Consider the following 15,382-nt stretch of genomic DNA (forward strand, 5'->3'; position numbering starts at 1 on the left):
AGTATCTTGCAAATTGATGGGTAACTTTAAAGGCTAGAGCAGATGCAGCTGTAATACTGCAGCTTCATTAATCTGTTAGTTTCCTGCAACTATAACTTTGGTACTGTCCATATTTCACGTAAATTGATCACCATTTTATTGGGATTTTTTTCGTTGTCATTTTGTTTCAATTGAGTAAAATAAGGATAAACTACACATAACTTGAGTTTGACTCAATCACACACCCATATCTACTCCATGCCAAACCAGCCTTGAATTACTTAAAACCTCTACATGTCTACTGACCTGGAGTACTGGTATTTTTAATGGAGCTAATAAACTAACACTGCAGGTCAAGAGAAGAATGTTGAAAATGGGAGACAGTAAACAGACTGGCCAAGAGACGTGACTTCATCAAAACTCTGGCTCTTGTGGAATTTAAAGGCTCAGAGAGCAGTACTTTGTGTCATTGTACACCTTCAGGGGTCTGCTTATAAGCAGTAGGTAAAACCATTGAACTTTATTTTATGGAATATACTCCATAAAACTGAATTACATTAAAGTGTTCTGTATGAGAGGGAAGGCAGACTGAATTTTTATTCCCCTTTGAATTAAATTGGCATGTGACTCATCATTTGGGCAAAACAACGTAAGCCCCACCTCTTCCTCATGAGAAAAACTTCCATTGTCCTTTAATTAAAAAGCAGTCCTCTACCTATGCATGAAGATAGCCACACAGTAGGCTCCTTTGAGTTTTCTTCTGTTGTTTTGTTTTGCTATTCTCTCCTTTTTACATAGCCTTTGTAGTTCTGTATGTCTGATGTTGAAATTAGAGTAGCTCTTACACCTGAAAAAATACAGATGAGATACAGAACATATGTTCCTAAACAGCAATACCAACAGACTGCAATATATGTAATAAAAAAGGAAGTAATACTTAGCTTTCCAAGACCTACTGACACCACATACAAGTTTTCATTCAGGATATTTTGGTCTCTTCAGGCCTTGTTAAATGATCTGGCCTCCAGCTAAAGAAGTCTTTCTTTGCCACTTCAGTACAAGAGCTCAAACGGGAAACGTCACTACAAATAGAGCTGGGCATCTGGATCTCACCAGGTGCTTTGGTCTCTTACCATGTAAAGTCCTTCACAAGTCCTTCACACTCAGTAAAACAGCTCTCTTTTTATCTTACCTTGTACCAAGGGCAGTCAGTTTTTTGTTGAATCCCTTTTCCCTTACTTAGGGACAGGGCTTCTAATACACAACCCCATTTAGATACACCCCTTTCAGCCCCAGAGGAGTTGGAAGTGTGGGACTTTGAATGTGGGCAGCAGTTTGCCACAAGTTTTCTTCTTTTTCCTTGTCCAGGCCTCTGCTCCAACCCCTTCAGGAAGTTCTCAGACTGCTTGTTTGCATCTTTCTGGAAAAGAGGATTGCTGAAATGGCTTCTGATTTCATTCCCAAGCAGGCTGCTTCCCGTACTACAATTCTTTGATCCTAGCCTTTCCACAAGGCCTTTTTCATGAAATTATCAGCACGTGTTGCCCAGCAGTACTTCTACCTTGAGTAAGGTGCCAAGAACCTTGGCAGCCTCAGCCCTCGTGCAACCCTACCCAGGCTGGTCTGGAAGAGCACGCAGGCGAGGTCTCTAAGAAACAGCTGCCTCCAGCAAACAGCCGATCAAAGGGGCTTGACCAAGATATCTAAGTATTTCTGTCTAAAGAGTAACTAGGCTATTGAAAGCAAAAATGCTGATAGAGGATAGAATTCATATCACCAGTTGCACATAAGCTAGTGTGTATATATTCCAGTAATAGACTGGACAGAGATTTCCTAGCAGCAAGTCAAAGAGCAAGGCAGAGAGGGTTATTGGAAAGGGACTATTATTAATTGTGCAAAGAGGTCAGTGTTTCAACCAGAGTTTGAGTGATTTAGACAGCCTGTGGTCAAGCAAGCAATGGGGTTTCTTTCTCCCCTACTCCTTAGCAGTGCACCAAGCCTGATCCCTCCTGAGGGCTGGCGTCCTTCTCCAGTCATCAGGCTGCAGAAGTAGATTTCATAAACAAGTTAATACCAGTGGTTTCCCAACTATGGGCCACAAATCACATGCCCTTGATCTACAGAAAGCTGGCTAGCTCTGTCAAGCTGACTCTACTCATTTCTCTTAGGAAGAGAAAAAACAAATGAGAAAAAAATGTACTAAAAGAAAAAAATGGATTGCACAGTTATATCTGTATTATATTAACACAAAAGGAAAGAAAACCTTATAGAGACAAGCTAGAAACACAGATGTTTTCCTACTGCTGCTTTTCCATGTAGGCATTTTTTGTAATTGCTACAGAACTAGTAATACAATCCTGAACAGATCCTCTACTTAACATGAGTATACTTGGGAGGAAGCTTGGGAATTAGTTTTTGTTCTTGTACAATGAAATTACTTGTGGTGAGACTGCCCTTGTCCTGCCTCTCTGGCACACAGCTCTCACAGAACGACTCCATGGTGACAAGGGAAAGTACATGGAGACTAATTAATCTTGTATTGCATTTGGTTTTAATTCCTAATTTAGGAATGTATTAAAAACTGATTCCAGAATGGCCATCCTAAGTTCTGGGCATGCTTTCCAAAATACCCAACTCTCCAATAACACTATAAACCATTAAATCACAGTCTTAGCAATGGTAATCAAATCCACCTCTCCCCTTCTCACAAATGACAATTTCAAATGCTTTTCCTACCATTTACCCTAATTGGAAGAAGGAAAAGGAATAAGAAGTGTTTACAGTGTCTAGATAGCTAAAACATTTGTTCTCTTGAATACTAAACATGAATTATAAAACAAAGAAAAATCCAGAGCTGAGAAGATCTTGTGGAAAACCTTTGGGCAGATCTGTCCCCTTTATCAATCAGTCAAACAAAAACCCGACTTAAATAAAATCAGAATCCTCCTTCAGCAGAGCAGAGAAATACAAACAGTAAACTCAGGTTCCTTCAGATGTACTTGGCCCTATGAATGAGACAATGGAATTTCTCCTTCCTTGTAAAAGATCCCTTCAAAGGACCCAGACACCGCCCCGTTTTTCAACACATAGAAAAAACACTTAATGCTAAGATCATCCTACGCTATTCTTTAGTTTCCCTCGCAGACTGGATAACCCTACTCTCACTTTGGCTGTGATTCAAAGGAGCAGATTATTACTGCTACTGATACTGGTATATACAGTTTGCAGGGCTCTGTCCTTACTGCTGCTACCTGTTGTCAAATTCCCCTCTTCACTTATTGAGGCAACAACAGTATCTCTGCCACTCCATTCTTTCTTCATGAACTGTCTTTTATATTCTGGCTGGTTCTTGCAGAATTGGAAACTCCCAGATGTCTCTGCATCTCCACCAAACTAAATTTGCTGTCAGCAAGCATCAGAGACTCAGCCATACATTAATTAAAAAAAAATAAAAAGAACTAACAGAATATACCAAAGTGCACCCACATTCACAGATGTTGCTCAGAATCTGCTATTGCTTCTGCTGAGCCGTCTTCACTACCTATGGATACCTTCTCATTACTCCTTTTATTGCATATCAAGAAGATTTTAAAAATTACATCTCTCAAACACACCTTCAAACTATATCTGAAATTAAATAATTTATTCAAGTCTTGTACTGCATCATTTATCAAGGACATTATAGGCTTAGTAACAGCATAGAGATTTTTTATCAGGTGCAAACTGACTAAAGCTGTAGCCTTAAAAGATTACATGCCTGAAAAGGAAGAACCTTCCGGCTCTTACCTTTCACAGCCCAGTCTGGATGCCTTTCTAAGTTGACTGGATGCCTTTCTGGTTGACTGCTATTATTTTGCTGAGTGCTGGGACAGGCTGTCTGCTGGCGAAAGGACTGCAGTCACCCTCCCCTCACATATGACTTACTCTGCCCGTTTGCTTTAAAACCTCTGCCATATTCAGTTTTTACACTCTGCCCCCCCTTGTCTGTTCCTCTCTGCTTCCTCTCCATCCCAGAGGTATTGTTCTATACTGTACTGAATAAATAAAAGGGAATACAAAAACCTGCATGCACGAGGACTTATTTTTAAATAAGAAATAGTAAATAATATTTTCCACAGGTCCAGCGCGGCCTTGCTTCTGGGCTAACTATCTCCATGCCAACATACCAAGCAAATAGCATTGTCTTTCCCCTCCCAAGCCAAACACGGTCACCTCACACAAATGCACTTCTTGCAGGCGTGCTTAAAAGCTCCTCAGTCCCTACCTGCTCTCCAACCTGACCTTTGCTCGAGCTCCCATCCCCAGCTGACACACCCGAATTTCTGTGACTTACAAACAAAAAAGACCTGCAGGAGAACCGCAGTGAAGTCAAGCAGCACAGAAAGTGTAGTTAGACAAAGGATAAAAGGCTATACACAACACCCAGCCTTTCCCCCGACTATATGACGCTGGGTTCAAAGCAAGGGCTTGCTCTGCCTGGCCTTGCACTTCCCAACCTAGGCCTGTGACTGAGTAGCCACGTTAGCAAGAAAAGCCATCCTTTATTAAGCCATCCTTAAGCCATTGCTTAATTTGAACATGGGTTGCTATCTTGGCCACCAGCACAGGATAATGTAAACTATATCCAAAGCTCCCATTGTTCTGTGGATTTAAGCCACATTTAACTCTAACACAAAGACAAGCCTTCCAAAACTTTCTCCTACACGTGCATTTAGTCTCCACATGTCACAAAGCAGAACATGGATTGCTAAAAACTCACACTAAATAAAAACGTTTTCTTTTCTCCTTTGGAAAAAGGCCTAATATTTAGTTACATTCTGTGCTCATTAGGATATTTTTTATAGAGATCTGGTTTCTTAAGCACTGAAAAAGATTCCTCAGAATGTCATTTTATCTCTTCTTGAAAGTGCCAAGAATGTCTAACAAGCTAAATAATGTAACATTATGCAGGGGACGGAACAGGGAAAAAAAAAGTTCTGTCCATGATTTCAAATTAGGATGCTTTATACAAAATGGTTTAATTATTACTTTTCATGAGAGGTGATTAAACTTCATTAAAATCCAAAGCATCACTTGCCAAGATCTCAAAACGGTTTATTATTTTAATTTTCACATAATTACGAGGAAAAATATGTTTTGCTTCGGTCTCTTTGCTGAGGAGATATGGCGCTTTGCCATATTACAAGGAGGAAAATTCTCTGTAGTGCCAACGCCTAGTAAACTGCATCCTGAGTCTCAGTGCCTCAATGCTGAACAAGTCAGCCGAGAAATCAATAGGTGACTTGCTTTAAAACCTTCCTGTTTCTTCGTATCAGAACACGCTGTTATTTGCAAAAGAGCAGTGGGAAAAGCAGGCGAAAATTTCAGAGAGGAAGAACAGAGGAGGAACGTGACATTTTGCCAATTTGCAAATAAATGGAAGCTGATTCATCCTGTCCGGTAGGTTTTCATATCAGCACTCGGTTAATGGTATTGCCCTGAAATATGTTGGTTCAGCTGTCTAGTCACAGAAGCTTAGCACTGTATAGTCTAGTGCATAGCCCAGGAGAGGAAAAAAAAAATAAAAGACCACCATAGTGCTTACCTGAATCTTGTCCCCTGCATTCAGATGCTTATCCCACATAATCACACGGGCCAGAAAAGATTGCTAATAGATTCCAATACTGAGTGTTTGGAGGGATCGACACGGGCATTTCCTGAACCCTTCGCTAAATGTTTTTGCCCCCATGGTATTAAAAATCCAGCAAAATATACAGAACACTCCAACTTCAGAGGAAAACGGTAATCTGCTGGGATAACTTCCCTTAGCGTTAGAATGTAAACTGAACTGTATTTCAGCTTCAGCACTAAAAGTCTCAGGAGGTGTCATAATGAAACAAGACAAAAGATAACAGAAGAAAATAAAACTAAGAAAATGCACAATTACACTCCTACTTTGGAATCCTCAAGTAGCCAAATGAGATCTACTTGTCTTTAATTGTCAAAAGAAAAACACGTTGTTGCTGAAGAACCAAGGATACAGAAGTGACGCACCTGAAAGACTTGTGTCTTTATTTACCTACAGAACAGATGGAAGCGCCAAAGCAGAACACGTGAAGAGTCTGCCTCTTTGTTTACCTACAGAACAGAAAGACCAAAGACATCAGGGCAACGAGGACAGTGATGGGTTTAGAGGGGGAAGACGTATGAGGTCCCTTGGTTTGTTCAGCCCAGAGCAGAGCAGGCTGAGGGGAGGCCTCATGGCGGCCTGCAGCTCCCTCACGAGGGGAGCGGAGGGGCAGGCGCTGAGCTCTGCTCTCTGGGGCCTGGTGTGGAACACGCTCCCACAGAAGACAGCCGGTGCACTTCTATCTGCTCTCAACTGTCTCAGCTAAAGTATTAGCAGCATTCGGAAAGCCTCATAAACTCAATGGGCAGGTTATAAAATAAAAGGGATGTGAGCACTAAGTAGACAGCTTCTCAGAGTAGACTGCTGACAGCTGCTTAAAAGGAATCTGAATAAAGAACACACTTACAGAGCTGTACCGGACTCTTTATTCAAAATAGGAAATATCTTTCTTGAGGTCCTTACCAGTTCTGGGCTTCTACAGTCAACTGCACCCAGAGACGTGTCTTTCTCCTGCTGCTATGTAGATCAGACAACAATATACATATAAAATCTCGGTGAAATGGATGAACAAGGCAAATAGTTTATTGAACTTCCTAAATATTAAATAAAGTCAGAAAAGGGAAATAAGGTTTTATTTACCTCATTTTTAAGTGGTCTTAGTTTTTACTTATAATACAGCTAACAATCATTGCAGTTCTTACAGGAACTTTATTTCAAGCCATCAATTTTTGTATTGAAACATTTAGTACTAAAAAATGATTGACCATCACACCAGCAGTTATCTGCTAATTCTATTGAGCATTTCCTCTGAGAAAACTTTTCAAATAAGCACAGCTGTTTAAATGGATGTACTTCAGGAAGCATCAGAATACAGTTTTTCTGTTACATAAAATGTGATTCTAACTTTGTAAACATAGAACTACAATCCATATATTTTCAATTATTCCATGTGTTTTTAAAAATCCTATGAGCACAACAACATTAGAACAGGCATAGTGAATTATATGAAAATGTACTACATGACTGCATTCATATTATATTGAGTGCTTTTTAAAAGATTTCTTTAATTACTATTTTGTTCTGTAACACTTGCACACTACTAGCTGGTATAATGCAAAGGCAGCTGTCTTTTGTTTTTCACAAATCTTTCAGCAGTTACAGGACAAGACTTTGTTCTATTTAAATCCGCAGGATGGAGCAAAAAGGGCTCTCAGATGCAAGCAAGTCAGAAGTTCTCCATGAGGCCCTGGTGCTTTAGCAAGGGGCTCACACCATATCCTGAGAATTAGCTGTACCATGGTTTTGCTAGAAATCTAACTATCTGCCCTACACATCCCTAAAAACATCAGACACACTAACTGATAATACTGTAGTACTACAAATTAGGTAACATTTGGAAAGCAATGTCCAAAATTGCTGCCTACTCATCTACAGCCTAGCATGGTCTAGGAAAGACATGATCAAAGCTGCGATTTTAAATGGTAATTTATATTTCTTGAAGGACCGAGAGTTTTATTCTTTTCACTTTGAAGCGTTTGTGTACAGACAAGAACATGAAGGGCTGGAGATCATGTTTTCTCTTAATAATACTGGACTGTAGCAATAACTAGAACCATTTGTAGATCTTTAGGAAGATCAGTTTGTCATCCTTTCCATATTGAAAAGTATATGAAAAAATGTTGGAGAAAACCTAGGTCTTCATTTTCACATACCTGTTCCTCTCCCTAGTGTTCAGTTCAGCACAGTCTCATCCCTTACATTTTTTCCTAATTTTCTTCCTTGCTTTAACTATCTTTGTAAATCCTATAATTTGGAGAATGAGAATTGAAAGTGGTCCGTCTTTTTTAAAATGTCACTGCTTTATACAAAGCCAGAGTGCCACTATAACAGGGTTTTATAAGTGATATTTTATTACAAACTATAATGAACAGAAGCAGTTAAATGGGTAGAAGGAGTGATTCAGTTGGGAACAATTAGCATTTTCTAAATAATTGCTTCACAGAGAAATATGAGAGTTATTTCTAGACAGTCTCAACTTGCAAAGCCTCAGTGGTTTTATTGTCCCCACCCATTAAATATATTTGGTAGCTGGCTGTAACTACACTTACACTGTTGCAATCAAAATTTTAAACTCTCTAAAATGCATCATTGTTATAACGAGCCTTCAGGCAAATGCAGAGATTAACATTTCTAAGGGAGAGAGAAAAAAAGATTTCATTCCACAGGCTCTTGCTCTACAAAACCTGATTTGCAGAGATAAATACTAATGGAGCTTGTGTCAAGATGCCAATTATCAATCTGGACTTTTCTCAAATATAATCTTGTGCAAGAGAAAAAAAAATGTTTTTCTTTAAAATTATGCTTAGGGTTTTTAGAAGATACCTTGGTACAAAGAAGAGTTGATACTGCTTTGTTGCATGAGATTGTGCAATAGGTTGTTGAATGCGCCTGTAATATCTAAATATCTTCAGGTTATTTCATTAAAGGAAACTGATAAAATTGTTTGAGTTCCCATCGTAAGAGACTAAGCAGAGATTAACTTTTCATTTTTGCAGTCACTACATTATAAAAGTGGCCTTTTGCTATTTCAGAAAGCATGGATATTTTTTAGTCATAACATGAAGTCAACAATGAGCATATCAATTATAGAACCTCTTCATCTTCAACCTGTACATCTTCTGTTTACTGGGAAAAAAGGCACAGAATTAGCTCCAATATATATACTTTTTCATTACCTCCCTTTTAATTCCAGTTCTCAAAACAGATTGATACTCATATTAGTAAAAGATGAAAGCTGTAACTATAGGTTACAATCTGTAACAGAGCTTTACCATGTAACAAATACCTAAAAGTCAAAGATGTTAAAGACTTCTAAGAAGGAAACTTTTAACTCAAAGATTCTAAGTCTTAGATGACTATTACCAAAGGTTACCGTTTAATCACTCAATGATTAACGTTAAAGAAACATTTCTGAAGAAAGTCTAAAATAAAATGAAAAAAGCAAGAGAATCTCAGTTTTCCTATGCCATCAGCAACATCAACTACAATTCAATTACGAGTTACTAACCATGTTTTGCACGAAGGGGGCTGAACTAGCAGAAAATGTAGTCAGTCATTTCTAGCACTCAGCAGTTATTCCTCAATATATCAAGGTACTTGCAGGATTCTGCTGTGCAGAGACAACATCGATGCCCACCACTCACAAACACTGCTGGTTTTCATCTGTAGCAAAATTTTCTTCTACAAACGAAAAAAAGACTTACAGACTTCCTTTGATACTTAACCCTCAACTCTGCCCCAAGAACTTTTCCAACTAAACTTCTAGTGCTTGTGAAAAGAAGGACTGGAGTTTTTGTTTTTCTCAAGGCAAACACCCTCATCAGACTATAAAATGAGTCCTATTTAAAAGCGTTAAGAGTCTTCTCTGAAGGCAGCAACTTTTGCTTAAAAAAAAAAAAAAAAAGGCCTAGAAGACTTGACATTGCCTAAGAAGACTTGACATTGCCTAAGAAAGTTACACGCTATCCTTTTACATAGTATAAGACTCTACCCATTTCCTGTGTCTGCTGATTAATATTATTTCAAATGTCTAGTGAATCTAGAAATTTTCAGTCAATTATGCTCACACATAAAACCCTGTTGAGATATTACCAAGAGACTATGCATACCTTCCTGCTCTAGTAATGCTAAGTAAAATGTAAGCATCAGTTTCCATGTTTGAAAGGCTGTCGGCTGCTAGAGTGGAAGCTCTCAGCTTCAAACATGTCAGTGCAGGTGAAAAAAACACTAGACCTCCATACAGAACTGTCACTATTTCAGACTACTATGTATACACCAGAATATTCCTCTTGTCAATTCCTGCCCAAATGCTTTCCATATTTGGTGACAAATCCAGTTAGAATTTTAGTCAGACAACGTTAATTCTCCTGTGAACACAATAAATACTCAGCCTGGATTAAAAAGAATTTTGTTTTATTTGGACAAAGGCACACAGTCTTTATTGTTAGATTAAACGCGTTTCTTTTACCTGCGATAGTAAATCTCAACATCAAATTTAATCTGATACCACAGATAATACTACAACTATTCAGTGTTCAAAACTAAAATGGGTATTTAGTTATTTATAGTTTAATGATGCTTCATCTTTTTAAATGCATAAAATGGGTATTTTAAAAAATGACTCCTCATGAGATTATTTTCAGAGGTAAACTCAACTATCACAACTTTTGCAGAACAGAAAAACCACAACTAGCTGTAACCTTGAACAAGAACAGTTACACCAGAAATCCAGAAATAAAAACAAAAGGATTAAATTAACAATGTAATGTACATCTGCTGCAGTACAAGCAGGAATGGAGATTTACTATAGTAAGTCACCATACCTGTAAGACCATGAATGGTACATAAAACACATATCTGTGTCCTGGACATATTTAAGTAGTCCTAAAGAAATGCTTAATAACAGGAGTAGAAATGTTCCTTACACAGGTATTGACACTGGAATGACTTTCTGAAATGAACTTTTAGTAGAGATCATCCATATCAAATTAAGTGACAAGATCCAGATTTATTTTTTTTAACAGAACTTTTAAATATAATCCTTAGCTCCTCAGTCTCAGCAGATACTGGTTCCAGCACAAATTTATTTTATTGTACATATTTAAGTTATGGCTTGCAATGGCAGTTTCTCCAACGAAAATGGTTGTGTCTTGCTAAAAGTGTCAGATGTTTATGATCATTAATACTGATGAAAATGGACCGAACTCAACTGACATCTTCAAAAAGGGTTTGAACTTAAGAAATACTGACAAGTCGTAGACTGATAGTATCTATAGAGTGTTTGTTTCCCAATAATTACTTTTCCTGTTGGCTACTAATACTGATTTGTTTCAATTCAAGCTGGAAATAGACAGAAAAACGTGCAGAAAACTATGGAATAGCTGGAGTCAATGTTCCTCTGCCTTCCTAGGAGAGAATTAAAAAGTAATTTGATCTCCAGTATTCCTTCTGGTCCTATGGTAGAAGTTGTAATAATATCAGGTAAATTTTTAAAAGTTTTGATGCAGATTAATCAGTTGCTTCCCATGTATCAAAACCCCTGTATCTCTTGTAATGCTTGTGTCAGTTGCAAGTCTTTCCACAGCTACCTCTCAGTACAACTGAACAATAATAATCAAAAAAATCATTAGGTTATACTTCCTAGTTTGGAATTAATTCATTTATTTCTTGTTACCCTCTTTACTACTCTACCTCTCAAATTCAGAGCCAAGAGAAATAGCAGAAAAATAATTAATATCTGAATATGTCAACATAAATCTGGTAATTAACAAAGAAACTTTTTTCTTTAAAGATAGAAAAAACACTCCTTTGCAAATACAGACTGTACTCTTTTGGTTAATATATATATCAAGTAACAATGCACTTACACATCGCCACTTAATTATTTTGAAATGAAAAATGCGTAATTTTGAATTTCCTTGTAAAAATCAGCAACATTTATACATGGCAAATCTTCTAATTTAGAGAACAAATCCCACAAACATCTGTGGAATTGTAATGTAATCATCAATAGAAATATTTCTGCACAATTTTAACCTTCAGCTCTGGATGCACCTCTTTTCTATACAATATGCAGCCACAACAGGAGCATCATTTTGCATTCTTAAAAAAAGTATTATGTGCTGTTCATTATTAAAGCATTTTCTCTCATTTCTTTTAGTCAACTAGGGTACTTTTCTGTTTGGATTTCCTTAGATGACTCAAGTTACCCAGAAACACAGATGCTAGATCTAGGCAGTTGGGTACAAATTTAAAGATAGGAAAGTTCAGAAATCTTTATCAGACAATTAATATTGCGTAATAACACCCCCTTCCAAAAAAAGCTCTAATTTAGCCTAGGTATGTTACTATCCAGATTCATCCCAGAATCATACAGCTTTCCCAAGAGAGGTGGGTTCCCACTTGCAGCAGTGTATTTATTTGCTTTCAGATCAGACAATTGAGAAAAATTGAGGTGTGGGATGGGAGAGCACATGGGCTCAAGTTAGTGAATTGCTGGCAAGGTAGATAAAAACCCATGTAAATCTTCAAAAATGTCAGAAAAAATGTGATGCTTAAAGATATATTTTGTGGGTATTTTTAGGACTATGAAGCATTTTATATTTGTATACAGAACATCTGTATACAAAACAAACAATAATGTCTAGGTACTTTCTGTGTGAGTTCCCAACAGTTCTGTTGTTCACACTTTCTGCCTGAAGGTTTACTGCTTTCAAATATTTGGAAACTTCCTTTTGCCAGTACCTCTTCAAGGTAGGATATAGTAAGTGCTTCTGCCAAATATTCCCATCAACTGGGTGTCCACGTTAAAAAATGAAATTCCAATTTTGGGGTTTCTGCTGCTAAACTTTAGTCAATACACATGCAAACCAAGAAGAGGTAAATACAATGACAAGCAATTCTTGTTGATATACTTTGATGTCGTTGTTCTTTGGTTTAAAATGTATATGAAATACAAACTGTGAAATACCTCATTTACAACTTTGTATTGGTATCTGTGTTTCTGCATTAAGTCCTTAGAGATGTTTCAGTATGTTTGACATCCCATGCTTTAAGTCTGTATGTATATTCCCTACATAGCATACACAGAAGGAAATCAGATGTTGTTCCAGATAAAAGCTTTGTATTTATTTAGAAGGCATACACCTCAAATTATTCTTTTTTTATGACTTTCAATTTTAACTTTATGGAAGTGATAAATGAAGGGACTTCTTACTGTTTGACTAATGTTAAGACAAATATTCACTGGTGAATACCATACTTTAGAGGGCCAATACAAACCCCACATACCACTTAAAACCCTGAGATAAGGTTTTAAACAGTGTCCTATGGGATATCTCTTCCATTATGAAGGAAAACTCCAAGGCATCTTGGCATATCTTGAAAAATACTTCTTAAAAAATACTTTAAAGCTCTGAAAAATTCCTCATTAGAATACACATATGTAAAATGTGTAAAAAAACATATCCTATATTTAAAACAATCCAAGGCATAACAATAATTCCTGAATTTGAAGTTTACGAATCTCTTACAGTCATTAAATACATGTTATGGAAACAATTGGTAAATCTGAAAAGATGATTGCTACTACATATTGAAGTTGCCTTTAAGTTTTAAGGTAACACAAACTATACGTATGCAATGTTCTGACACGAAACTTCAAAATCATCAAAAAAAAGCCTGGACTCCTTGAAATGTTTTCAAGTCTCCTCACTCAAGTGACCTATATATTTTTTCTGATTGAAATGAATGAAATATATGTTGTATTAATATGAAATAAAGTACATCAAATTTCTGCCTAATAAGAATTTTAGGAATGGAATTGTCAATTGTCTGTGGTTTATGTAAAATGAGAATTTTGTCTACTGTCATGTTATAGAAGAATCAGTATGTGCTCGTAAGTGGACTGTAACATCTAAACAGGCACTTCTTAAACACTTTGTTAGTTTAAAATCAAGGATAAAAGTGTTTTTTTAAGCATATGATGTTTCAAAAATGCATGAATCTCTTTTATTCCTCTCTATTTTGCTATATACAAAATTTCTGACCCAGCTTAAAAAATGAAACATCAAAAAACTCACATTGGTTACGATCACCTTAAGACAACACCTTTAAATAAAAATGTATTGCAAAAATATCTTTGCAAAAATGAAAGCTCCAGGCTCTGTTTGTATTCTCAACACAGCAAACAAAACTGTTTGATAGTAAAATTGCATTTCATTGCTAAAGCAAAAGCTTTAAAATAAACTGCAGTGCACAACTTCAATGTGATTCTAAGAATTCATTAATGCTGATACCACAGGTGATTTATTTATTTTTTAATAAGACCTCCCCCTCCTGCCACAATACTGCTATACAAAAAAAAAAATTGCTACTACTCTATTGTCAGTCTTTCAGATAAAGTAAAAAAAAAAAAAGTCAACATACAAGAGTTTTTAGAGCAAGAAATCAATCTGCAAAATGTTATACAACAGTAAAAAGGCATCCACTTTACAGATGTTGAAACAAAAAAGTAAATATTTCACAAAATATATATTTTGGATCTGTGTAAACAAAGCTCATATGTATGTATTGCTTCTATTCATTTCAAAAATATACATCCACATGGACTGAAAGTGATCTTGGTGCTCTGAATTTTAAATTACTTTGATATATCCAGATGTAATCTGAAGATACAAAACCCCCATATTTTTGAATTTAGTATTTTGAAATATGTCAAAACTTTTTATTTTTCTTATGAGAAATGAAAATGAAAATACACCCCAATTTTGATGCCATTTCATTGAATGAAGAAGAAAGTACTATGAAAATAAACATTCATCTGGTTTCCTAACAATAAATATAAAGACAGTTATTATAACATAATGCAACACAGGAAGTATTACTATATTGACCTTAATGTTCAATCAGTAGTTTTTAAATCTTTCCTCATTGAGGCTTGAATCTTCTACCTTGTCAGCTGTCCAACAACTTTTAAGAGGGTTTTATTTTCTTGCTTCAATTGTTCATTTTCATCTTCTATATCATCTAGGTCCTGTGAAAGGAGAAAGAAAAATACACATTTCTCAGGACATTAAATACAAACTCTTGATTAGTAGCAGCAGGAATTTAGCATCTTAGCTCTGAAATCAAGAAGTTGGGGTTGGGAAGAATTTGTGTCACAGTAGCTATCTCCTTAAATCTGCTAAACCTGGCATTTTTCCAAGTGTTACCAGAAGTAGAAAACATTAGTATTATATTCCCACATATAAGAACCTTGAAGTGGAAACATACATAAGCAAAACTGAAGCTGCAGTAGGAATTAAACAACAAGAAATCAAAACTGGATAGGTGTGATTACTTTACTAGCATGGAGTTTATTTGGCTACTACCTCTGCTCCCTGGATTGCACTTGTCTGCAACTATCCCATTTGTTGTGTTGATGAACACATCGCTGGTTATTACTGCAATAAAGTCTGCTTTGTATTTTAAATTAAGCATAACATTTTTCAGGAAAAGTAACACATGCCCATCTTTTTCATTTTCTCTGAAAAAGAGTAAAAGGCATATTGTAACTTCTATCTAAACTGCTACTGAAAGAACAGACAAATACTAAAAAATTGTGTTTAAAATAGATTGATCCTACCTCAAATGTCCGTCTCTCTTCCACTAACTACTGTATTTAATTAGTTCCCAATTCAGTGCTTGACTTCTTACCAAGTCTTTCCAAGATTTTAAACTGAATAATGACGAAAT

The 15,382-nt window shown here is 36.5% G+C and overlaps 1 protein-coding gene across 1 annotated transcript in view; it reads right to left on the minus strand.

The window, feature by feature from the left end:
• Nucleotides 1–6,778: 6,778 nt before the first annotated feature.
• Nucleotides 6,779–15,382, minus strand: part of PAWR (pro-apoptotic WT1 regulator) — an 85,390-nt gene continuing 76,786 nt past the window's right edge. Inside the window, exon 7 of the mRNA XM_080605008.1 lies at nt 6,779–14,681. Coding sequence (XP_080461134.1) covers nt 14,595–14,681 — 87 coding nt within the window. The 3' untranslated portion in view covers nt 6,779–14,594. The remainder of the gene's footprint in view (nt 14,682–15,382) is intronic.

This window comes from Anser brachyrhynchus, assembly GCF_964034855.1.
Source record: "Anser brachyrhynchus genome assembly, chromosome: 1".
In the NCBI taxonomy this organism is placed as follows: domain Eukaryota; kingdom Metazoa; phylum Chordata; class Aves; order Anseriformes; family Anatidae; genus Anser; species Anser brachyrhynchus.